We start from the raw sequence: 26,115 nt of genomic DNA on the forward strand, positions 1-26,115 counted from the left end.
AAAGAATATTGATAGTTTTCCAGATCCAGATCCCCAACCTCTCAGCATGACTATGTGAGTCTGATTAGGGTTTGACATACTTAAACAATTGCAGATACAGTAAATCCTCCTTATAATGGACCATAGTGGGTGGGGGGTGGAGGGGTGGTGTCCGTTATTGCCAAATGTCCGCTATAATTGTAAGGTATCATTGTATTAGTAAAGAACTGCAGATGCTGGCTAACACACCAAAGGACACAAAGTGCTGGAGTAACTAAGTGGGTCAGGCAGCATCTCTGAAGAACATGGATAGAAGATGTCAGGACCCTTCTTCAGACAGATTCAGTCTCCAGAACTTTGTGTTGTTTCATCTTAACCTGTTGACTGCCAAGTTTTTTTCTTCACTTTTGGCCATGACCCAAGTATAGGCAGGGGTGGCACTGAACATAGAAACATAGAAAATAGGTGCAGGAGTAGGCCATTCGGCCCTTCGAGCCTGCACCGCCATTCAATATGATCATGGCTGATCATCTAGCTCAGTAACCTGTACCTGCCTTCTCTCCATACCCCCTGATCCCTTTAGCCACAAGGGCCACAACTAACACCCTCTTAAATATAGCCAATGAACTAGCCTCAACTACCTTCTGCGGCAGAGAAATCCACAGACTCACCACTCTCTGTGTGAAGAAATGTTTTCTCACCTCGGTCCTAAAAGACTTCCCCCTTATCCTTAAGCTGTGACCCCTGGTTCTGGACTTCCCCAACATCGGGAACAATCTTCCTGCATCTAGCTTCTCCAACCCCTTAAGAATTTTATATGTTTCAATAAGATCCCCCCTCAGTCTTCTAAATTCCAGCGAGTACAAGCCTAGTCTATCCAGTCTTTCTTCATATGAAAGTCCTGCCATCCCAGGGATCAATCTGGTGAACCATCTCTGTACTCCCTCTAAGGCTAGAATGTCTTTCCTCAGATTAGGAGACCAAAACTGTACACAATACTCCAGGTGCGGTCTCACCAAGGCCCTGTACAACTGCAGCAGAACCTCCCTGCTCCTATACTCTAATCCTCTTGCTATGAATGCCAACATACCATTCGCTTTCTTCACTGCCTGCTGCACCTGCACGCTTGCTTTCAATGACTGGTGCACCATGACACCCAGGTCACGTTGCATCTCCCCTTATCCTAATTGGCCACCATTCAGGTAATAGTCTGCTTTCCTGTTCTTGCCGCCAAAGTGGATAACCTCACATTTATGAACAGGTTAAAACTCTGCGCCGATGCCTTTGGTCAGCACCACCGAGCCCTTCGTCACCAGCTACCGCATAGTCCAGTTGAAGCAGCTTTTGCTGAGGTTCAGGTTGTAGCCCCTGGCCAGCAGAGCTTTCTCCAGGCCGCTCGAATGACAAGATGCCCTCGGTCACCATGGGGCACATTCCCCTCTCACAGGTGCCACTTCTTCTTTCACTTTGTCCGCTCACCGCTTCACTGCCACCTCCTCCTCCTTCTCCCATTGATGCATGTACTCCGCCACTCCCCTCTCCACCGCCACCTCCTTCTCCTCCTGCTCGAAGTCACCGGCATTTTCCATGGTGGAGTGTGTCGGCAACTCCAACGGAGAGGGAGGATGAGGCGATGGGGGGGGGGGGGGAGGTTGGAATTGGCCGAGTGGACAGAGCAATGGGAGAAGGAAGAGGAGGGGACAGTGGAGTGGGGAGCGGACAAAGCAATGGCCAACAGAAAGAAGCAGCAGCTAGTGAGAGTGGAGGGAGCCCCACCTTGACCCAGCGCGTCCTGTAGATGGCGGCGCCCCAAAGAAAGCACTGTCTCCAGGAGCTACAACGTGAGCCACAACAATAGCCGCATCAACCGGACCGTGCAGTGGGTGAAGAAGGGCAGGGGTGGCGTCAGAAGCTGAGGCTGTAGGCAGAGGGGAGGCAGTGCGAGCCAGGGGTGGCATCGGCCGGTCCGATCGCTACAAACAAAATCCATTATGAAGGGGGTTTACTCCATCTCTAGCAACAATTTCCAGTGTTCAAAGCATTGCTCGCGATATAGCGCCTAGTATCGAAAATCAAAAAAACTGCAAATGGTAGAAACCTTAAATGAAAACAGAAAATGTAGAAACACTCAGCAGGTCGGATACCATCAATGGAAAGAGAAACAGTTAATGCTTCAGGTCCAGCATCCATCAGCTTTACTTTTATGATATATAGTCTGGGCTGCTGAGTATTTACCACAGGCACAGACAAAGAAACGTAATCTCATCTTAAACTGCTACTTAACTGCTGCAGTAAAGCAGTCTCACTCCATCAAAAATATTCTCCTTTGTTCCAGCCATCCCCCCCCCCCATCCTTCTTTGCTCCTGAAAACTAACTGTCTGACTTGCGGTGTTGCCAATATTTTCTATTTTTAATTTCTGTGCTTAGCATATCTCCCATGGGAACTACAGTAACAGCTTCAACAATCTTTGACCAAAGAGAACATTTCTATGAAACAGACACGAAAATTGTTGGTGTCTTTGAAGAATAACCACAAACCTCAGGCTAGCCTGCAGGATCACCGTTCATAATTCTGGGGCCTCTCTATCAGAAATGTATATGTGCAGTCTTTAGTTTAGTTTAATTTAGTTTAGAGATACAGCACGGAATCAGGCCCTTCAGCCCACCGAGCCTGCACCGACCAGCGATCCCCGCACATTAACACTATCCTACTACACACTAGGGACAATTTACACATACACCAAACCAATTAACCTACATACCTGTACGTCTTGAGTGTGGGAGGAAACCAAAGATCTCGGAGAAAACCCACGTGGTCACGGGGAGAACGTACAAACTCCGTGCAGTCGGGATCGAATCCGGGTCTCAAGCACTGTAAGGCAGCAACTCTACTGCTGTGCCACAACTCTACTGCTGTGTCTTAGATTAATTTCCTTTCATCAATGTATTCAAGTGAATGTAATCACAAATCCTTTGTACACTACCTAGTTTCTTCATTGGAAATTGTCAAGATTACCTTTAATATTTGTACTAATAGGTAATTCTCATATTACCAAGGCAAGGCAAATAGTCTTCATGTGATGTCTACTCATTCAATAGATCCCAATTATCTCACTTAAAGCATTCCAGTTTCTTGATTTGAATGCAATAACTGTGAATGTGCAAGTTACAAGCTCACTACTCAGTGCTCATGGTACATATTTCTGGATACTTTCTGCGATTGTTATGGTGCATATTTTGGTTCAGATCACATTTACAGTGCTCCATAGCTGACATAAAATGTAAAAACCTAATGTGACCAATGCTGCCTTGGTCAATTATACTTTGCCCAAAATAGCCACAGACTACACACTATCAAACAGGAGCAGAGTGGAAGGTGCTTTGTATGTATTGAACACAGAAGATGTAAAAGTAAATATATTTCACATCTTGGTGATCCAGTCAGAAAGGAGAACAAAGCAGGTGGATATTATCAAGATTTACAGATTCATGAATGCATTGTTGCAGAAAATTAGTAACAGTCATGGAACCAAATTGGAAGCATTTAAACTATTTACAGAGAAAATGAAACAAAAATGTATGTACTAAATACAAATATCAATTTATTTGCACAAAACAAGATCCATATTTAACCCTCAAGAAGCTGCTATAACTAAAGTAATAAATATTGCATTCATGGAACTTCTGCTTAAAAGGCAGAAGCTAATCTTGTGTCTACTTCACCTTGGGTAACGAATGTTCTGCTTTTGTTTCTTGCTCACTCTGCACCTAAAGACAGAAAAAGCAAATATCAGATTGGATTTTTCTCCAAGCGAAGGAAAAGAAATGAAAACAAAGTCGAGTTTATGATGCATACTACCAATATGAAGGGCACAGAAAAATATTTAATTCTTGAATTTAATCCATTCAAAAAGACAAACTCTCACATTGTGAAAACAGTTACTAAAATCTACTGTACATTCAAAACAGAGAACATTTCTGTGACGTTTGGTGGACCGTGTGGGGTGGGAGGACCCGTTGCTCCTCCCGTGCAACAGGTGGCGCTGCACAGGACAAAGGGAGATGTTTTGTACATGGTTATCTCTGTCTGTACACAGTGTGTGAGTGTTCAGTCAGATCGTGTGGTTGCAGCCATTTTAGTTGTCTTGCTGCCAGCATTGAGTTAATGTAATAAAGACTTCTGTTGTACGTTGAAGACTCTAAATTTTTATACAGACATAGAAGAAGAACACGGAAATTTCCTTGCTTGAATAACCTCACTTTGTGTTTAAAAAAGTCTAAAGAATATAAATGAAAATACAGAAACCATTAAATTGCAATCGCTGCAGAGAGCTGGGCAGAATGCTTGTATACATTAGTTCGATAAATGTCAAACTGATATTTCTCTCTACGAGCACTTGAGAAAGATAGCTAATGGGTCAAAGTGCAATTAAAAAAGTTGAACAAAAATAAAATGGTAGATCAAACTTTGTGTGCAATTTATGATGAATGTAAACAGAGTTATAATTCGCTAAACAGTTTATTATGGGTGACACAGATGACATGCTAATTGCTACTCATGATACTGTGAAATCAGTAACTCCCAAACTGGCTCTGCACTGAGGAAGCAAGTTAGCAATGTAGCTGTGGAAATTATGGAGCTGAACACAGGAAAGACATTGAAAAATCTGTATTTCTCATAGGGTCTTAAGGTGATAAATGGTGGGAGCAGAATTAGGCCAGTTGGCCCATCAAGTCTACTATCATATCATATCATATATATACAGCCGGAAACAGGCCTTTTCGGCCCACCAAGTCCGTGCCGCCCAGTGATCCCCGTACATTAACACTATCCTACACCCACTAGGGACAATTTTTACATTTACCCAGCCAATTAACCTACATACCTATACGTCTTTGGACTGGCTGATATATCTCTTCCTCCCAACCCCATTCTCCTGCCTTCTCCCCATAACCCCTGGCACCCATACTAATCAAGATCTATCTATCTCTGCCTTAAAAATATCCATTGACTTGGTCTCCTGTGGCAAAGAATTCCACTGATTCACCGCCCTCTGACTAAAGAAATTGCTCATCATCATCTTCCTCAAGGAACGTCCTTTAATTCTGAGGCTATGACCTCGAGTTCTCGACTCTCCCATCCACTCCATCCAACCCTTTCACTACTTCTCTGGGGGTTCCATTAACCAAAGGTATATATCTGATAACTGGTTCCATCAACACTGAACAGAATATATTGTTGCTAAAGATTGTCCAATGATACCTTGATCTTCCAGCATTTTTGCCTTTGGCACAGTTAGCTTTACTAATCAACACTCCAGGTTGGACTACATATTAGGATAATGGAATTTATCAACAAAGCTCTTCTTCCTCACCAATCCGTTAAGATTGATGAGTATTTGTTTCAATTCGATGAGCTGGGTAGTGGCTGCTGAGGCCATTGTGGAAACCCCATCTTCCACAGAAGGGGCAGGTAATGCCTGACAAGCGTGCATTCCTGACGTATCATTTTGACATTCTCATAGCATCCCATCACTTCTCCATTTTGACTGGCCTGGGTTTACCAGAAGTCGATGGGCATGTTGACACTCTTTAAGATTGCTTGAGTATATTGTTGAATTATTTTCTCTCTTGGCAATCTCAGCGATAATGGGATGGAATGTGTGTCTGAGAGTCTGGCATCAGCATAGGATTGATGTGGCCTGCCCCCTGTAGCCTAATGAGTGTAACCAGGGCACCAGGGCTCCAGGGCCAAGGCAGAACAAGGATGCTGATGCATGTTTGCTTATCCTTACTGTGACCTTGGAGAATATTGTAGAGATGACAATGGTGGAATATCTGTGGTGGTCTGAGATGCCTGACGTAGTCAGCCTAAGGCTTGGAAGCTTACTAAAAGGAAGGGATCACTTCTGCCCAGTAGACTCCAAGTTTTGTTCTGTAGTGCAAACAATCATTCATTTCATAGCACAATAATTGATGACATTTTTAAACCTTTATCCAGCTTTTTGAGGATCATTTCAAAAATGTTCACGTTCATATCAAATTGAAATTTGTTATTTAGTTCCGAATAAAATAACTTCACCTTTCGTTTTTTGTGATCTGTTAAACTCTCTCCAACGTGGTCTTATTCATGTTACTTAATTTAGATCTCCAGTGTCTTTTTCACCCACATCTACAAAGCTATATACCACCGAAGTTCCCTTAGCATTTCTGGCTGAAAGCATGCGGTAAATTTCCAAAAATACACCAATAAAACCTAACTGTATATTTCTGTAGAGTGTGTACACTCTACTCAGGCAACTCAGGCTGCGGTGGCTGGGCCATGTCCACCGCATGGAGGATGGCCGTATTCCAAAAGACATCCTCTATGGAGAGCAAACATCTGGGAGGAGAACCATCGGCCGCCCCCAGCTACGTTACAAGGATGTCTGCAAGGGAGATTTGAAGGGGCTCGACATCGATGTGGAGTCCTGGGAGAGCCTTGCAGCTGTCCGTACAAGGTGGAGAGGTACCCTGAACCAACATCTCAAAACGGGGGAAGAGAAACTGATGAACGCAGCGGCAGAAAAGCGGGCACGCAGAAAGGAGCGCAGCAACTTCAACAGACCAGAGACCGCACACAAATGTGGCCTTTGCGACAGAGACTGTCACTCCCGCATTGGTCTCTTCCGCCACAAGCGACGCTGCTCCAGCCGAGGTGTGGAGCAAGCAGCCAACTAGGATGCATCACCCATGGTCAGCCATGACCGAGGGGGCCTAAGAAGAAGAATATTTCATTCTTCATTCCCCATACCATGTCCATTGCTGTGCTAGCTGATGACTAGACTGAGATTGGGTTTATATTCAGCCAGAAGTTGCCATTGCACAATGCAGTAATCCTCATGTTACATACGAGGGATAGTGATTTCAATTTTCCGTATATAGACTGGGAATCGCATTCTGTTAAAGGGCTGGATGGTTTGGAGTTTGTAAAATGTGTGCAGGATAGTTTTTTGCAGCAATACGTAGAGGTGCCTACCAGAGAAGGGGCAGTGTTGGACCTCCTGTTAGGAAATGAGATGGGTCAGGTGACGGAGGTATGTGTTGAGGAGCACTTTGGGTCTAGTGATCACAATGCCATTAGTTTTAATATCATTATGGAGAAGGTCAAATCTGGACCAAGGGTTGAGATTTTGGATTGGAGAAAGGCTAATTTTGAGGAGATGAGAAAGGATTTAAAAGGAGTGAAATGGAAATTTTTGTTTTATGAAAAGGATATAATAGAGAAATGGAGGATATTTAAAGGTGAAATTTTGAGAGTACAGAGTCTTTATGTCCCTGTTCGGTGGAAAGGAAAGAATAATAATTTGAAAGAGCCGTGGTTTTCCAGGGAAATTGGACACTTGGTTCGGAAAAAGAGGGAGATATACAATAAATATAAGCGGCAGGGAGTAAATGAGGTTCTTGAGGAATATAAAGAATGTAAAAGGAATCTTAAGAAGGAAATTAGAAAAGCGAAAAAGAGATATGAGGCTGCTTTGGCAAGTAATGTAAAAGTAAACCCCAAGGGGTTCTACAGATATGTCAATAGCAAAAGGATAGTGAGGGATAAAATTGGTCCATTAGAGAGTCAGAGTGGTCAGCTATGTGCTGAGCCGGAAGAAATGGGGGAGATATTAAACAATTTCTTTTCTTCGGTATTTACCGAGGAGAAGGATATTGAATTATGTGAGGTAAACGAAACAAGTAGAGTAGTGATGGAAATTAGGAGGATTAAAGAAGAGGAGGTACGGACACTTTTGAAAAATATAAAAGTGGATAAGTCTCCAGGTCCTGATAGGATATTCCCTAGGACATTGAGGGAAGTTAGTGCAGAAATAGCAGGGGCTATGACGGAAATATTTCAAACGTCATTAGAAACGGGGATGGTGCCGGAAGATTGGCGCATTGCGCATGTTGTGCCCTTGTTTAAAAAAAGTTCTAAAAGTAAACCTAGCAATTATAGACCTATTAGTTTGACGTCTGTGGTGGGAAAATTAATGGAAAAGATACTTAGGGACAATATATATAATTATTTGGATAATCAAGGCCTGATTAGAAACAGTCAACATGGATTTGTGCCTGGAAGGTCATGTTTGACTAATCTTCTTGAATTTTTTGAAGAGGTTACCAGGGAAATTGATAAGGGCAAGGCTGTGGATGTTGTCTATATGGACTTCAGTAAGGCATTTGACAAGGTTCCACATGGAAGGTTGATTAAGAAGGTTAAATCGTTGGGTATTAATAGTGAGGTTGCAAGATGGATTCAACAATGGCTGAATGGGAGATACCAGAGGGTAACGGTTGACAATTGTATGTCAGGTTGGAGGCCAGTGTCTAGTGGAGTACCCCAAGGATCTGTGTTGGGTCCACTGTTGTTTGTCATTTACATTAATGATCTGGATGATGGTGTGGCAAATTGGATTAGTAAATATGCAGATGATACTAAGATAGGTGGAGTAGTTGATAGTGAGGGAGATTTTCAAAGTCTACAGAGAGACTTGGGCCTTTTAGAAGGGTGGGCTGAAAGATGGCAGATGGAGTTTAATGCTGATAAGTGTGAGGTGCTGCATTTTGGTAGGACAAATCAAAATAGGACGTACAGGGTAAATGGTAGGGAATTGAGGAATGCAGTGGAACAGAGGGATCTGGGAATAACTGTGCATTGTTCCCTGAAGGTGGAATCTCATGTGGATAGGTTGGTGAAGAAGGCGTTTGGTATGCTTGCCTTTATAAATCAGAGCATCGAGTCTAGAAGTTGGGATGTAATGTTAAAATTGTACAGGGCATTGGTGAGGCCGAATCTGGAGTATGGTGTGCAGTTCTGGTCGCCAAATTATAGGAAGGATGTCGACAAAATGGAGAGGGTACAGAGGAGATTTACTAGAATGTTGCCTGGGTTTCAGCACTTAGGCTACAGAGAGAGGTTGAACAGGTTGGGTCTTTATTCTTTGGAGCGTAGAAGGTTGAGGGGGGACTTGATAGAGGTTTTTAAAATTTTGAGAGGGACGGACAGAGTTGACGTGGGTAGGCTTTTCCCTTTGAGAGTGGGGAAGATTCCAACAAGGGGACATAGCTTCAGAATTGAGGGACAAAGGTTTAGGGGTAACATGAGGGGGAACTTCTTTTCTCAGAGGGTGGTGGCTGTATGGAATGGGCTTCCGGTGGAAGTGGTGGAGGCTGGCTCGATTTTATTATTTAAGAGTAAATTGGATAGGTATATGGATAGGAGGGGATTAGAGGGTTATGGTCTGAGTGCAGGTAGATGAGACTAGGTCAGGGAGAATGGTCGGCGTGGACTGGTAGGGCCGGACAGGCCTGTTTCCATGCGGTAGTTGTTATATGTTATATATGTTATATATACCTGAAACCTAGTGCCACAACTGTCAATTTTATTATTGTACCCGACTGAGCCCATGGACATGCAGCCAGGTTGCCCCAGCTAACCAAGGCTAAATCTCAAACCTCTTCAGTTTCAGAGTCTCAGAGTCACGGACAATATTTCTATTTCCTAACATGTTCCACCACATTTTCTCTGTTACTCAGCCATACTAGCTTCAACTAAAGCATCGTTTCCTTAAAGCCGTTTGCATGCACAGATCTTGTACACAAACTGTAACTTATTCAGGAGTCTGAATCCCTTTTCATCCCCTGCATTTGTCCTTCCTTGTCCTTGTTGACGGGCAGTTCTTCTTAATATGATTCTTGTTTGGTACGGGTGTCAGGAGGTATGGGGAGAAGGCAGGAGAACGGGTTTAGGAGGGAGAGATAGATCAGCCTTGATTGAATGGCAGAGTAGACTTGATGGGCCGAATGACCTAATTCTGCTCCTATCACTTATGACCTTATAATATGTAAAGTTTGGTCTGCTGATCTTCCAATCCAGTCCTCTCTCCTACCGGCCAGTTACATTTGAATTTGTGTTGAAAATCAACTCAAATCTCCATCACAAAGGCAACAACCATAAAAGCCACAGACAAACAATTAACATCTGTTAATTTTATTTTGTGAAGGCACACAAAGTCTCTTCCCCAACCTCATGTTTTTAGCATTCGATGGTGCTAACCTCACCCACTGTCGCTGGCCTTGGATCACATCACTATGAGACCCCATCCCTATTTTCCAACAGCTAGCATTACCTGAAGCCACCCTTATGGCTAAGAGTAAGCAATCTCTTCAAACCTCCTGACCACATTTTTGGAAGATAGGAGGGAGGTGCTATTTCTATAGAAGGCCAGGCAACCCTTCGAAAGGAAAGTTAAGGGCCTGTCCCACAGGCGATTTTGAGCCGACTACCGGCGACTAGGCTGTCGTCGATCGTTGGCCGGGGTGTCGCGGGCATGATCGTGAGGAGTCTTCAATGAATCGTAGCGGATCTCGGCGCATCGCGGAAATTTTTTCCAGATAGAAATTTCTCGGCGACATCTGGCTTGTCGCCAGGTATCGTAGCTTATTGCGGGCGCTGTCTGTCGCATGCTGTCCCCAGGTTTGCTAGGTTGTCGCAGATGCATTTAGAAGCACGTAATATTAAATTAAGAAAAGGCATTTGAAGATACCAGAAGATAGTTTTGTTTAACCAATTTATTTACCGTCAGGACATTTGACGGGTAGATTGGAGGCGACAGTTTGACGGTCAGGTAAGCGTGGGAATTTCGCGATGTTTCCGAAGATAGTGTAATCTCTTAGCCAGGTGCTAGTTTCACAAAAAAAGTGACTTGTGTCGACCCTGACTCGGCATTGTCGTGGTCATTGTCGTGGTCATTGTCGTAGGGTAAAAGAAAGTTCTGGCGATCTGCTACGACTTTGACAGTCGCCAGCAGTCGTCTTAAAAATCGCGTAGCTGGGACAGGCCCTTTATGCAGCAGGGAAGAGTGGTTGGGGAATGAGATTTTTAATGAATTCAACGCAAAGAGCAAGCATTGATACATGAATGTCATGGTGCATGCAATGTAGTGACCCTACACACATGGGTAAAGTCCATAGCTACGTCGGCAAATATCATCTCCAAACTGGCGCACCGATAGCCTGGTGCACTGCATGGTGCAATGCAGCGGCATCGTATGTGACAGCAATCCCTACCAACCGGAGCTCGAATCAATCATTTGAATGCTCATCTGCACCCGCTGGCAATTCAAAGCTCACATCCACATCTCACAAGTCCCACACAACCTCTGCTGATCAAACGCACACTGACACTCGCAAACACGCTCCCACCTCGCTTGCAGAGTAAGCTGCTGCCTAAATGGTGAGTTTGCAGCTTTGTGGGCCCCAGCCTGGAGGGGAGAGCATTAGCCATTATGGAAGCAGCCATCAGAGTGTTCCCGTACGCTGGCGGTGAAGCAACTATTAAATGTCATGGTTTATTTTTGTAACACAGACCCCACCATCCACAATCTCTCGATTTAAAAGCTGCAGCAGGTTTTATTTCCCTTCCACACTTCCTGCAATTAAAGCTTATCACGTGCCTTCTATTTGCAGATGCCAAGAACTTCTCACCTGACCAATTAGTCATTGAACAGCAAGAGAGCAAAGATGAGATTTGACTCGGTCTGATGCTTGCCGCCGCCAGCTCAGATACTTGACAATTATTTCACGGGCAGGGGAAGAATGTGGTGCATCACTGATCACAAGGGCACTGCAGCCAGACTGGGGGGGGGGGGGGGAAGGACGGCCCAGGTGCCAGCTCCAGAAGGTGAGGTCTTACCAGAGTTCAGTCCAGAGGTCCTAGATGAGTGATCCCACAGACCTGTCTTATTATTTACATATATTTTCAGGATGAGAATTTCTAGCATTTATTACCCATCCCTAACTGCCCATGAGAAGATGCTTCTACTGCTGCAAGTACTGCAGGACAGACAGTTCCAGGATTTTGCTTCAGTGAGGATGAAGGACCAAATCAGAATTGTGTGGAACGTGGATGGAGACCTGCAGAAGGTGGTCTACTCATGCAACCGTTGCTCTTATCTTCCTCGGTGATACAGGCTGCAGGTTAGCTCAGGGTACTCTGAGGGCACGTGTCTTCCTGCCCCTCCTGCTCTGCAGCTGCGAGCAAGCACGTGCTGAGGCTGCAGGATGCAGCCTGTGATGGAATCCTTCCTCACTCACTGTAATGCAAAACCAGTGAGGTTCAGACAGCGGGACTTCTGTTCAAGCAATACGACACCCACCATTCTGTTGGCAGTATATTTCATTGTAGGTGAAACATCTTTGGAGTATTTTCCCTCCTTTGACAAATGCAAATGACCTGCTCCTGACTAATTCTGCTTCCAACTAATAGGCTATGAAATTGAATAACAAAGCAACATGCCCTTCGGCCCACCATTTTATGCTGACTAGTGCACTTATCTATACTCGTTCCTTTTAGCCTCTGTGAATTTGCAAAACAAGCGGATGCTGGATGCTTCCTGTGGGAACATCTGCGGCACGGTGGCGCAGCGGTAGAGTTGCTGCCTTACAGCGAATGCAGCGCCGGAGACTCAGGTTCGATCCTGACTGCGGGCGCCGTCTGTACGGAGTTTGTACATTCTCCCCGTGACCTGCGTGGGTTTTCTCCGAGATCTTCGGTTTCCTCCCACACTCCAAAGACGTGCAGGTATGTAGGTTAATTGGCTGGGCAAATGTAAAAATTGTCCCTAGTGGGTGTAGGATAGTGTTAGTGTGCGGGGATCGCTGGGCGGCGCGGACCCGGTGGGCCGAAGGGCCTGTTTCTGCGCTGCATCTCTAAATCTAAAAAATCTAAATCTAAAATCACCACTTCCTCAGTGTGTCCGATTCCAACCACTGTCATATGGAACAAAAAATGCCAGTTAGGTCCTCTCCTAAACCTCTTTACCTCTCACTTTAAAGCAATGTCTACTTACAGCCACCATGCACCAGAGCAATGCTGGGGCCTTCTTTAGGGCAATTAGGGGTAGTTAATAAATCCTAGAATTGATACCTAAAATGAATATTAAAAATTCTAAATCTCATATTTTGCCATCACTTGCCCCACTAACAGAGAATGTTGCTGTGGGCCAGTATTCATTGCCTTTGTCTTGTTGGTGAGCTTTTTTCTTGAACGGTTATAATCTTTCTGGCAAGGATACCTCTCCAGTACATTTGAGCTTGTAGTTCTAGCATTAAGATCAGTAACTAGAAAGGACCCGGTGAGATCGTTTTATGTCAAGACTAGACCAAGTGGACCCGTTGGGCCCAAACCTCTCCTGCATTGGTACAGCACCCTCTCCTCCCCTCCCCCCCCCCCACCTTCCCCCCTCCCCCTACCCTCCCCCCCCCACTTCACCCCCCTCAACCCCCCTTATCCTCCTTCCTCCCCCCTCCCTCCCTAGATTTAAACTTTAAAATGTGAATAACTTTAAAAATATAATACCGATTTCAATGAAACTTCTTCCATTAGCACCAAAGGGACGGCGGTGAGTAAGGTGGGCCTAAAATTGTCGCGCTATCGTGTACTGTTTTGGCTGTAGTTCAGGAACAAACAAACAAACAAACGTTTTAGTATATAGATGGTGCATGACTTAGAGGGGAACCTGCTGGTGATGGTAATCCCATGCACCCACCAGAGAAAACCATACCGACTGTCTCTAATTAGGCCAGACTGTTCCAAAGACGTACAGGTATGTAGGTTAATTGGCTGGGTGAATTTTTTTTTTTTAATTGTCCCTAGTGGGTGTAGGATAGTGTTAATGTACGGGGATCACTGGGCGGCACGGACTTGGAGGGCCGAAAAGGCCTGTTTCCAGCTGAATATATATGATATGATATGATAAGTTACTCCTATCCCTAACAATCTTCTCCAAGAGCTTCACTACCAGTGATGTGATGTTCACCAGTTTATAATTTCCTAGGCTATTCTTATTTGTCTACTTACACAAATTATCAACGTTGGTGACTCTCCATCCCTCTAGCACCTTGCCTGTGCCTAGAGAGGATACAAGAGGATACAAATGGCGTGCGATAGAGCTACTGCCTTACAACCATTCTACCAACACTCTCCTCCGCCTAGCAGAGCTGGTTCTTACCCTCAACAACTTCTCCTTTGACTCCTCCCACTTCCTCCAAACCAGAGGCGTAGCTATGGGCACTCGCATGGGCCCTAGCTACGCCTGCCTCTTTATCGGGTACGTCGAACAATCCCTGTTCCGGGCGTACACCGGCCCCATCCCCGAACTCTACCTCCGCTACATCGACGACTGCATTGGTGCTACCTCTTGTACCCATGCAGAACTCACTGACTTCATACACTTCACCTCCAATTTCCATCCTGCCCTTAAATATACCTGGACTATCTCCGACATCTCCCTCCTGTTTCTGGACCTCACCATCTCCATCACAGGAGACAGACTAGTGATGGACATTTACTATAAACCCACTGACTCGCACAGCTATCTGGACTACACTTCTTCCCACCCGGTCCCCTGCAAAAAGTCTATCCCCTACTCCCAATTCCTCCGTCTAGGCCGCATCTGCGCCCAGGATGAGGTGTTTCACACTAGGGCTTCAGAGATGTCCTCGTTCTTCAGGAAACGGGGCTTCCCCTCCTCCATTATAAATGAGGCTCTCACTAGGGTCTCTTCTACATCCCACAGCTCCACTCTTGCTCCCCCTCCCCCAACTCGCAACAAGGACAGAATCCCCCTTGTTCTCACCTTCCACCCCACCAGCCAGCGGATCCAAAAAATCATCCATCAACATTTCCGTCACCTATAACGGAGACCGTTCCCTCCGTAACTCTCTGGTCCACTCGTCCCTTCCTACCCAAACCACCCCAACCCCGGGCACTTTCCCATGCAACCGCACGAGATGCAACACCTGTCCCTTTACCTCCCCCCTCAACTCCATCCAAGGACCCAAACAGTCTTTCCAGGTGAGACAAAGGTTCACCTGCACCTCCTCCAACCTCATCTATTGTATCCGCTGCTCTAGATGTCAACTTATTTACATCGGCGAAACCAAGCGCAGGCTCGGCGATCGCTTCGCTGAACACCTGCGCTCGGTCCGCATTAACCAAACTGATCTCCCGGTGGCCGAGCACTTCAACTCCCCCTCCCATTCCCAGTCTGACCTTTCTGTCATGGGCCTCCTCCAGTGCCATAGTGAGGCCCACCGGAAATTGTAGGAACAGCACCTCATATTTCGCCTGGGCAGTTTGCAGCCCAGTGGTATGAACATCGACTTCTCCAACTTTAGATAGTTCCTCTGTCCCTCTCTTCCCCTCCCCTTCCCAGATCTCCCTCTATCTTCCTGTCTCCACCTATATCCTTCCTTTGTCCCGCCCCCCTGACATCAGTCTGAAGAAGGGTCTCAACCCGAAACGTCACCCATTCCTTCTCTCCTGAGATGCTGCCTGACCTGCTGAGTTACTCCAGCATTTTGTGAATTAATACTGCCTTACAGCGCCAGGGACCCAGGTATGATCCTGACTACAGGTATTATCTGTACGGGCTTTGTACGTTCATCCAGTGACCAGCGTGGGTTTTCTCCAAGATCTTCAGTTTCCTCCCACACTACAAAGACGTACAGGTTTGTCGGTTAATTGGCTTGGTGCAAATGTAGAATTGGTCCTAGTGTGTGTAGGGTAGTGTTAATGTGAGGGGATCGTTGGTCGGTGCGGACTCAGTGGGCCGAAGGGCCTGTTTCCGCGCTGTATCACTAAACTACAAAATGTCTGTATCACAGTCCCAGCAATCTCCTCGCTTGCCTCTCTCAATAATGTGGCATTCATCCCCAAAACACCTTGGTAATATATTCACCTTAACCCTCTTCAAGAAACATTAACATCATCTCCAGAATGATCTCAATATGCCCTCGCATATGAGTGAGTATATACCCACTGAAATTAAAAATTCTATTTCATGCCCACCAGCCACACTCTGTACATGGACTTACCAACATATATTTGAATGATAGATGTGCCATGTAGGAAAGGCATGTAAAATTATGAATCCAAGAAACAGAAGCATTGCTACGAAAACCGAAACTAGCTGTGAAACGCATGAACCTCGATGAGCTGCTACATTAAATAAAAGGCTCCAACTAACTAACCATTTTAAGAGGCCCATATATAGGTTTGCAGGTTTACAGCCATATATGTGACATTCAGCCTTAACAGAAAATATCTGCTGTGCCAACAGCTTCAGTTCAAACTCATCAGGCTGGAAAATTGCTTTGAGAGTAAGATGCACTGTGAAGCAGCTATAAGGTCACTCATCACGAGAGTAAGTTTCTATTTTATTTGGTTTTGCTGTTGAGGAGGGAGTATGCATCAGGACATGTTGGGCTGTGAAATGCCTGTGTTTCTCAAAGGAATGGACAATCACTTGCTGTCAAAGATTTTATAAATGGCACCTAGCTAAGCAAACTGGTTAGAGTCAGAAGTTTAGATTTAGATTTTAGATTTTTTAGATTTAGAGATACAGCGCAGAAACAGGCCCTTCGGCCCACCGGGTCCACGCCGCCCAGCGATCCCCGCACATTAACACTATCCTACACCCACTCGGGACAATTTTTACATTTGCCCAGCCAATTAACCTACAAACCTGTACGTCTTTGGAGTGTGGGAGGAAACCGAAGATCTTGGAGAAAACCCACGCAGGTCACGGGGAGAACGTACAAACTCCGTACAGACGGCCAAGTTGTTCAATGCCTGTGACCTTTGCTTTCAATTTCACACGTGGAAACCCGTATCTGCCTTTTTACAAAATCAATAAACTGGGATATTTTTCAAAATTATTGTAGCTTTTATTAAATGTTAATATTGTTTAGAGGTTACATGAACAGAAAAGAAACTTGCTGCAGAAAGTAAATCCTCCCATTGCTGCAGTAAAACATCACCAATGTTATCTACAGGAACAAGGTCCCTCAGTGGCTAGGTAGATCAGATGCAAGTGGAGTTCAGTCTGAAGAAGGGTTTCGAGCCAAAACGGCACCCATTCCTCCTCTCCAGAGCTGCTGCTTGTCCCGCTGAGTTACTTCAGCATTTTGTGTCTATCTTCAATTTAAATCAGCATCTGCAGTTCCTTCCTACACAATCATGCATTTAAGATACTTTCTCAGATACTATAAAAGTATGTTCAGATACTATAAAAGATGCTGCCTGTCCCGCCGAGTTACTCCAGCTTTTTGTGTCTATTAGGTAGGATGCAGAATTGTCTTGGCCATAAAAGACTGTGCTCCTATCCCTGCTATCACCTCTTGAATCAGACTGTCCGTTATGGCAGCCAGCAGACCCCCAGCCATTCATACTGCTCCTGTCTCATGTCAGTTCAAGCTGCAGCATTGTATTCATCTACTGGCATTATGAAAACAAGACCCAGTGCTCACTGTCAATCAGGCTGCTATCAGAAATCCTACTGATATTGTCTACTTCTTTGTTCTCAGGATATGGACATCAGGATTTGTCCGTCCATATTAGCTCCTTACCTGACCAGGCCTTTAAGTGCAATTTGACCCAATTTCTCGATCAACAGCTCAGAACTGGCTGCAAGTAGTGAAAGGCCTGGATAGAATGGATGTGGAGAGGATGTTTGCACTTGTGGGAGAGTCTAGGACGAGAGATCATAGTCTCAGAATTAAAGGACGTTCCTTTCGGAAGGAGATGAGGAGGGATTTCTTTAGTCAGAGGGTGGTGAATCTGTGAAATTCTTTGCCACAGACCGCTGTGGAGGCCAAGTCAATGGATCTGTTTAAGGCAGAAGTAAATAGATTCTTGATTAGTGCGGGTGTCAGGGGTAATGAGGAGCAGGCAGCAGAATGGGGCTCGGAGGGAGAGATAGATCAGCCATAATTGAATGGTGGCGTAGACTTGATAGGCCGAATGGCCTAATTCTGCTCCTATCACTTATGACCTTATGACGGACCAATAAAATCACCGCAAAATTATCACATCTTCACCAACACAATAGCTCATAATTTGTCATCCTTTATTTAATGCTGCTTCAGTTTCATACAAGGTATATTTTAATGTTAATTAATTACTTCTGCGGTCAGCTGAAATGGCCAATTTCACCCCTGTCCATTGAGAAATTAGAAACATAAAAAATATGTGCAGGAGTAGACCATTCGATCCTTCGAGCCAGCACTGCCATTCAACATGATCATGGTTGATCACCAAAATCGGTATCCATTCCCGCTTTTTCCCCATGTCCCTTGATTCCGTTAGCCCCGAGAGCTAAATCTAATTCTCCCTTGAAAACATCCAGTGAATTGGCCTCCACTGCCTTCTGTGGCAGCGAATTTAACAGATTCACAACTCTCTGGGTAAAAAAAGCTTTTCGTCATCTCAGTCCTAATTGGTGGGAGAGGGGCTTCACTAAACACCTTGACAATTTTAGTCTGTAAAGTCAGTCTAGAGTGCAAAACCAGAAATTTATAGGAAGTAAAAGGTTTAAAAAAAAACACCCTAAAAGATTTGAATTACCAATAAGTCAGAGGGGGAAAGATTGAGGGGAAAAATGTCAAGACAATCAATTTCTTTCTTCATTCTATTTTTTCATTAAAAATATATTCCCGCATTAATACAAGAATTATTTGACAGCTTTACTGCAGTTCCCTACATAATTTTAATGATAAATCCTGATATGATACGACTGAGGAGATATTAAAAAATAACAAATGTTGGACTAAACCATCACATTGCCAGTACTTGAGCATTAGTTCATTTATAGCCAAAAATGAGTAATCAACAATAAAGGTTCAGATATTTTGGTGATGTGGGTCACAATAGTGCAAAAGTATATCTTTTAAGCAGGATGGTCCTTTATTTTAGTTCAAGTTTAGTTCAGGTGGATGAATTCTCATCTAACTGTTATAAAAAATGCAAAACTAACACAAATCAATAACCATTTGATTTACTAATTTATTTATTTATTTTTCAGGTCCCAGCAAGGCCAGTATTCATTGCCCAATGTTAATTGCCCAATCCTACTACCCACTCATAGTTCTACAATCTCTCTGGTGAAAGCACTCGCAACATACTGCACGGGAATTCTGGTATTTCGACCCAGCAGCATATTTTCAAGTTGGGATGGCAGATGGCTTGGAGGGTAATGCGAGCAGGGTAGTGTTTCCATCGTGGGGCTCGCGGTCCCTTGGTTAGGGATCGACTTCGGGAGCTCCAACCGCGGGAGCTTCGACCGCCCCAACGCGGGAGCTTCAATTGTCGGCTGCAGGAGGTTCGATCGCCCCGACTGGGGATGGGTCGACTGTCCCTGACCACGGGAGAAAAGGAGGGAAGAAGATGATGCATTATTGCCTTCCATCACAGTGCGCTGTGCTGGATGTTTATGTAAATTTTTATACAAATTCCTTGTATATTTTGACATACTTGGCTAATAAATTAATTACAATACAATCTACCTGCTGTCCATATTCCCAGTGGCAGTAATCACAGTAATTGCTCCGGGTGGGAATGTGCTGGGAGATCCCTCTGCCCTTTAGTCATTCAATTGTCTACTACCATTCACAATAATAGTCATTGAATCACACAGCATGGAAACAGGCCCCTTCAGCCCACAGACACCGTGCCCACCATCGACATTGCAAAATTGCAGAGCTTTGATCTGATCAAATGATTGAGAGATTCTTCGAGATTCTTCGAGTCGACTGTTAGGAACACGCACAGTCCTGTGTTGCAGTCAGGCTGGCACCTCAGTTTTTAGTCATGCCTGTTATTGCTCTTATTTACTCCTCACTCAATCCCTTTTGATCATAGTAGTGGAGTGAATTTACAGATTTTGCTAATTTACCTTTCTGCAGTTGCTTTTTGGTCCACAGACCATGTGGCATTTAAGAGTCAAACACACTTGTGGATCTAGAATCACCGATAGGCTGGACATGATATGACTGATACATTTCCTTGCCTAATGGGCTCCTGGATGGGCTTCAACAAGATAACAGCTCCATGATCATGGTGCCCAAATGAAACATTATTAAATGAATTTTATTTCCACAGTTGCCGTGGTAGGATTTGAACTCTGGCCTCTGCATTGTTCGTCCTGTCACTGTACCACCATTACCATCCCATATGGCACCACTCAAACTGGACAGGCAAATAAACACTGTTTTGTGTCAGTTTAACAGCCCTCATTAGTCATCAATATATAATTCTTCCTTGTGTGCAAGGCAGATTTCAAGCAGAATCATTCCCAGGTATTCCATGTTTTCAGTTATTTCATTGTTATTTTACACTTCAGAAGTTTAAGTATTTTATTTGCATTTACGGTGCCAAAATAGAAAGGAAATAAGTGATATAAGAAAATAACTGCAGATGCTGGTACAAATCGATTTATTCACAAAATGCTGGAGTAACTCAGCAGGTCAGGCAGCATCTCGGGAGAGAAGGAATGGGTGACGTTTCGGGTCGAGACCCTTCTTCAGACTGATGTCAGGGGGGCAGGACAAAGGAAGGATATAGGTGGAGACAGGAAGATAGAGGGAGATCTGGGAAGGGGGAAGGGAAGGGAGGGACAGAGGGACTATCTAAAGTTGGAGAAGTCGACGTTCATACCACTGGGCTGCAAACTGCCCAGGCGAAATATGAGGTGCCGTTCCTCCAATTTCCGGTGGACCTCACTATGGCACTGGAGGAGGCACATGACAGAAAGGTCAGACTGGGAATGGGAGGGGGAGTTGAAGTGCTCGGCCACCGGGAGATCAGTTTTGTTAATGCGGACCGAGCGCAGGTGTTCAGCGAAGCGATCGCCGAGCCTGCGCTTGGTTTCGCTGATGTAAATAAGTTGACATCTAGTGAAACAGTAATGTGAGCTGAATGCACTGAATACATTGGCCGTCACACGACATTAACACTTGAATTGGGCCCTTCTGTCATAGCCCCTCAACTCCCAACTTTAACGACATGCTGTCCTTGGACAAGAATTATATATAATCGTATGATATCTGGCAGCAAATATGGAACAGAATACAAAATTATTCACTCCACTGGAAGAAATCACCGAGCAATCATTTAGCATGTTAAGGTTGGGGGTTACTTGGTGGAAAATGTTCAAAACTTCCTTTTCAAGGTTAAAGCCTCTGTACAAAGTATTCTCGAGAGATTTAATGCTTTGGATTTGGTGGTGTGCAGAGAGCTTGGAAGAATTAATTTACATTTATACAGCTCTTCGTTACATTTCCAAGAAATCCTTGCTTGCAAAATAGAATATTTACTATTTTTGGACATACAATCATTATCATTAGACAGGGAATGAAATGAGGATTGTTTATTAACTAACCTTTCAGATTAAAGTGAGCCCGAGTTGGATTTTAACTCCTTTAAACATGGCTTGAGCTTCTTCCCAATACAATGATCCACATTATACAGCTTCTATAAATTCATCTTAGACCTCCACCAAAACCACATTACTATCTTTTCTCTTGATCACAGACCAAACATTTCTCATCCCTTCAGACATCAAAGGTGAATCGAGACTGTTTGAAAACACATGCTGCTGTAGGGACAAGCTAAAATATGAAACCTCCCGACCTGTTGCCATAGTTTCCAGCTTCGCTGATGAAATGTTACAAAAGAAGGAAATAAAAAAAAGGTACATTCATTCTACCAGATTAATGCCCACATGGTGAAGATGGGAATTTGCAAAAAAGCTGTAATGCTACTGATCTTTCGTCAGTCATTATCACTAAATAGTTATGTATTCATTCTGAGCTACAGATTCTCACTCACCGAAAAACTAGCTTCGAAAAATTTACCTTTCCTTGACCTTACATTAAATTCTCCTTCTGATGAAACTACGTGGACATAAAAATTACAGCCAAAATATAATTTTAATGTTCACTAATAATAATCTATATATATCTATATACATGTATATATTACTAAAACTCTCAGCTTGTATATTTGTGGGTTTGTGGATAGATTTGTTCTCGAAATACAGCCAAAACGCTACACGAGAGCACGATAATTTTAGGCCCACCATACTCACCATTGTCCTGTGGTTCAAATGGTTGTTATGTTTTAAGTTATTCATTTTTTAAACTTTAAAAATCACTTTTTAAACTTTAAAAAATCCCTTTTCCGCTTGCCCTACTCATCAGCCACTTTCAACGTCACAATGGGACCCGCCCGAGTGACGGGAGTGGCGACCAATGAGGGGGCGGGGTGCCCAAGATGGCCTTTGGGGCCAGGAACTGCCCGAGTGATGGGAGTGGCAGCCAATGAGGAGGGAGTGCCCAAGATGGCCGCCGGGGCAGGACCTGCCCGAGTGACAGGAGTGGTGGCCAATGAGGGGGGGTGCCCAAGATGGCAGCCGGGGGCAGGACCCGCCTGAGTGACAGGAGTGGCGGCCAATGATGGTGGGGTGGGGGGGGGGGGCTCCCCAAGATAGCTGGCAGGGGCAGGACCCGCCCGATTGACGGCACGGGTAGCACGGTGGCGCAGCAGTAGAGTTGCTGCCTTACAGCGCCAGAAACCCAGGTCCGATCCTGACTGCGGATGCTGTCGGTACGGAGTTTGTACGTTCTCCCCGTGACCATGTGGGTTTTCTCCGGGATCTCCCACACTCCAAAGACGTACAGGTTTGTAGGTTAAATGGCTTGGTAAAATTTGTAAATTGTCCCTAGTGTGTGTGGGATAGTGTGAGTGTGCGGGGATCGCTGGTCGGCACAGACTCAGTGGGCCAAAGGGTCTGTTTCCGTGCAGTATCTCTAAACTAAACAATTTTCTGCCATTCAGTATCATCAAAACATATTATGTGGTCTTTACCTCGAGATTGTGCGCGAATTGATTGCTCAATTTCTGAAGTCACAATAGTAAATTGCAATCGCACTTGACACGATTGGCTGCAGAATGTGATAAACTGTGAAAAACATATTTTCTTTAATTGCTCAGATTCCAGAGCGAGAATGTGCAAATTTAGGGGACCACAGTCGAAAAAATAGTTGTAGCTTGCACACTCCTATGCGGACTGAGGGCTTCAACGACTTGCACAATAGGCTTCTGGAATTCATTTCAAAGCAGAGATCTACTATGACAAGGAGCCTAGAATAACGAATGAAAACAACACAAAGACGGTGCTTCAAGGTGTTCCTGCAACGTAGTCAAACGACAAACTTACTCCAGGGTGTATAAAGCACTACAATAATTCTAAACCACTAAATTGTGGTAGTTTTGGTAAATATACCTAAACTAAGCAGTGGTTAAAATATAACACCATTTCCACAGACTCTCTCTCTCTCGAAGAAGAAGAAGTAGAGCTGAAAGCATTAGACTTTACAGGCTGCAATGAACTAAGACAAGGCTCACCTGGGGTGACATTCGGTTTTCTTCCTCGAGCTGCTTCACTCTAGTCTCCAGCTGTTTGACATAGGTAAGCACTGGCTCTGAAACAAAGTAAACAGTCACATTTCATTAATCCAGAGCAGTCCTCAGGAGACGACCACTTCTTTTCAGCATCTTCCAAAAACACTAAATTCCAAGATCACACAGCATTAATAAACATCTGATCATAACCAAGACATCTGGCGTCGCTGGAGTTCACATCAATATTCAAACAGGTTTAACTCAATGTAAGTAATGCCTGCTCAGAATATCACACAGCAAACCTTCATTATAACGGACCTTAGTGGGAATGGTGTCCGTTATTGACGTGAATGTCTGGTGTAACTGAGTAAGGGTTTTTCCCCCATTGACATCACTGCCCGGGAGCTGGGTCAGAATGCTGGAGCGCCGTCACTGAGAGCCCAGTGGGACCTCCCTCACCACAAGGAGTAGATCGGCCCAAGATGGCCGCTCAACACCACCTTGTCCAGCGCAGCTGGGGAACGGCAATAACCACTGCCCCTTCCGCTGATCCCCGCATTCAGAGCAAAACGGGAGGTCTGGGCCATTGAGGCAATGGGTGAGGGAACCTCTAACTGAGATTTCCATGACCAACTGCACACCCGGAGTCGAGAGTGAAAGGACATCGACCTTAAACGTTAACTCCATTTCTCTTTCCAAAGACACTAACCTGCTGAGTGTACAAATTTCGTTTTAACAGCTAGAAATATATTTTTGTTACTGCAAGCTTAAATTGCTGAAGGCTTTTTGTTTTATTGTTTAATAGGGTTAAGCGCAACAAAAGCTTTTCACTGTACCTCGGTACACGTGACAAAACACTAAACTGATGTGTAACGGGCAAAGTGCCAATCAAAGCATTTGCTTGTCAATTTCAATGTCTTGTCAATGCTAAAAGCCTTCCCTGTGGATCAAGAAGCCTAGGTTCGCTCAACCAAAATCCATTATAAAGAGGTCAGTAGAAAAACGAGGGTTTACTCCAGTTACAAAGATCAGGGACAATGTAGATTTTTTAACATTTTGCAACTCTAAAGCCATGAACTGTAGCCATATATCCATTAAGTCTGACAAACTTCATCAATATTTATGGGGCTGGAGAGCTCTACGATAAAGGCAGCTAGAGGTTCATGAAGCCAGACATTGACCAAAATTTAATTTTCCAAGATACTATGAGAAAGCCAATGGCCCTTTAAACATACAACACACGAGGGGAGAAGAGCGTGTGTGGCGTGTGCGTGCGCGTGCGTCTGCACTGCGTCTGCACGTGTGTGTGTCTGCATTTGCATCTGCGTATGTGCGTGCGTGTGTGTGTCTGTGTGCCAAAGTGTTTCTGAGGGAGAGAGAAAGAGAGACAGACCAACAGACAGTCACAGAGACAGACAGATCTATTTTCTAACATTAACTATCCTTTTTCTCCGATTCCTCTGTGACTTTTGACAATTCACAAAACTGGAAAATTCAAAAGATAGTAAAAACTAGGAAACTTGGGAAAGGATCTTGTATAGTGTTCGGATACTTCGGAAAGTGTAAGAAAATAACTGCAGATGCTGGTACAAATCGAAGGTATTTATTCACAAAATGCTGGAGTAACTCAGCAGGTCAGGCAGCATCTCAGGAGAGAAGGAATGGGCGTCGTTTCGGGACCTGAAACGTCGCCCGTTCCTTCTCTCCTGAGATGCTGCCTGACCTGCTGAGTTACTCCAGAATTTTGTGAATGGATACTTTGGAAAGGTCACAGGTTGTTCAGTTTAAAACTATAAGAAGTTCAGTTTAGTTTATTGTCACGTGTACTGAGGTACAGTGAAAAGCTTTTGTTGCGTGCGAACCAATCAGCAGAAAGTGAATACATGATTACAAGTGATCCATTTACAGTGTAAAGACACATGATAAGGGAATAACATTGAGTGCAAGGTAAAGCCAGCAAAGTCCGATCAAGGATAGTCCGACGGTCATCAAAGAGGTAGATAGCAGTTCTGCACTGCTCTCAGGTTGTGGTAGGATGATTCAGTTGCCTGATAACAGCTGGGAAGCAACTGTCCCTGAAGAGCCACTTCAGTTGTTCAAACAAAAAGTGAACAGCAATCAGCATAGAAGTCTGATCCGTTCTCATTATAACACTGAATCGGACTTTCAGAATCTATGCGTAGGGCAACACCACCCCATCACATTCAAGGAAAGGAAGTAGCGATTTCAAACAGAAAACACATTCATGCTTATTCCAGAAGGGGTTTTCAAATCCTTCTATTGCTTTGTTCGTCCCTGCTGCTGCAATCACTTTCATCTTTGAGACATTTGCATTGTCTGTGCTTCTCCAACTGCGAGTTTGTTCATCCCTGATCCACTGAAGGCCAAGCTCCATGCTCTGGAGGAGACTCACTGTGATGGATGTTTCTTTTTGTTTGATTGTGTGTGTTATTGCTTATTTTTATTGCTCTTATTGTTGGACTGTGGGTAATCTTTCATTTCACTGCACATTTATGCGTATGTGACAAATAAACTTGACTTGACTCTTCCCTTAATTTTCCGACCTTGCCTTCCTCCTGCAAGATGGCTTCTGAAAACAACACTCTAGCTGAATTTCTTTCAATTTCTCCAAATGGGACTTTATCAATTTCTTATAATGCTCACGTAAAAAAAGCACTTCGGAAATATGTAGATGTCTCAAATTCTTTGCTCGCACCTGAGCAGAATTGCATTAATTCCACAAAACATTGACCTTCATAGGAAGAGAGTAATTTATTTTCAGTCAATTGCTGTATCACCCTGCTTAATAGAAAGTCATATTTGCTGTGCAAAGAATTTTGGATGTGTTATCTTTCAGGACTAT

At 44.3% G+C, this 26,115-nt stretch overlaps 1 protein-coding gene across 3 annotated transcripts in view; it reads right to left on the reverse strand.

The window, feature by feature from the left end:
- Positions 1-26,115, reverse strand: part of ccdc85a (coiled-coil domain containing 85A) — a 395,213-nt gene that overhangs the window by 187,468 nt on the left and 181,630 nt on the right. For all 3 annotated transcript variants that reach the window (XM_078404773.1, XM_078404772.1, XM_078404771.1), the window contains exons 2-3: positions 23,256-23,332; positions 3,704-3,748 (exon numbers count right to left, since the gene is read on the reverse strand). In XM_078404773.1, the coding sequence (XP_078260899.1) occupies positions 3,704-3,748; positions 23,256-23,332 (122 nt within the window). The remainder of the gene's footprint in view (positions 1-3,703; positions 3,749-23,255; positions 23,333-26,115) is intronic.

This window comes from Rhinoraja longicauda, chromosome 9 (genome assembly GCF_053455715.1).
Source record: "Rhinoraja longicauda isolate Sanriku21f chromosome 9, sRhiLon1.1, whole genome shotgun sequence".
Lineage (NCBI taxonomy): Eukaryota > Metazoa > Chordata > Chondrichthyes > Rajiformes > Arhynchobatidae > Rhinoraja > Rhinoraja longicauda.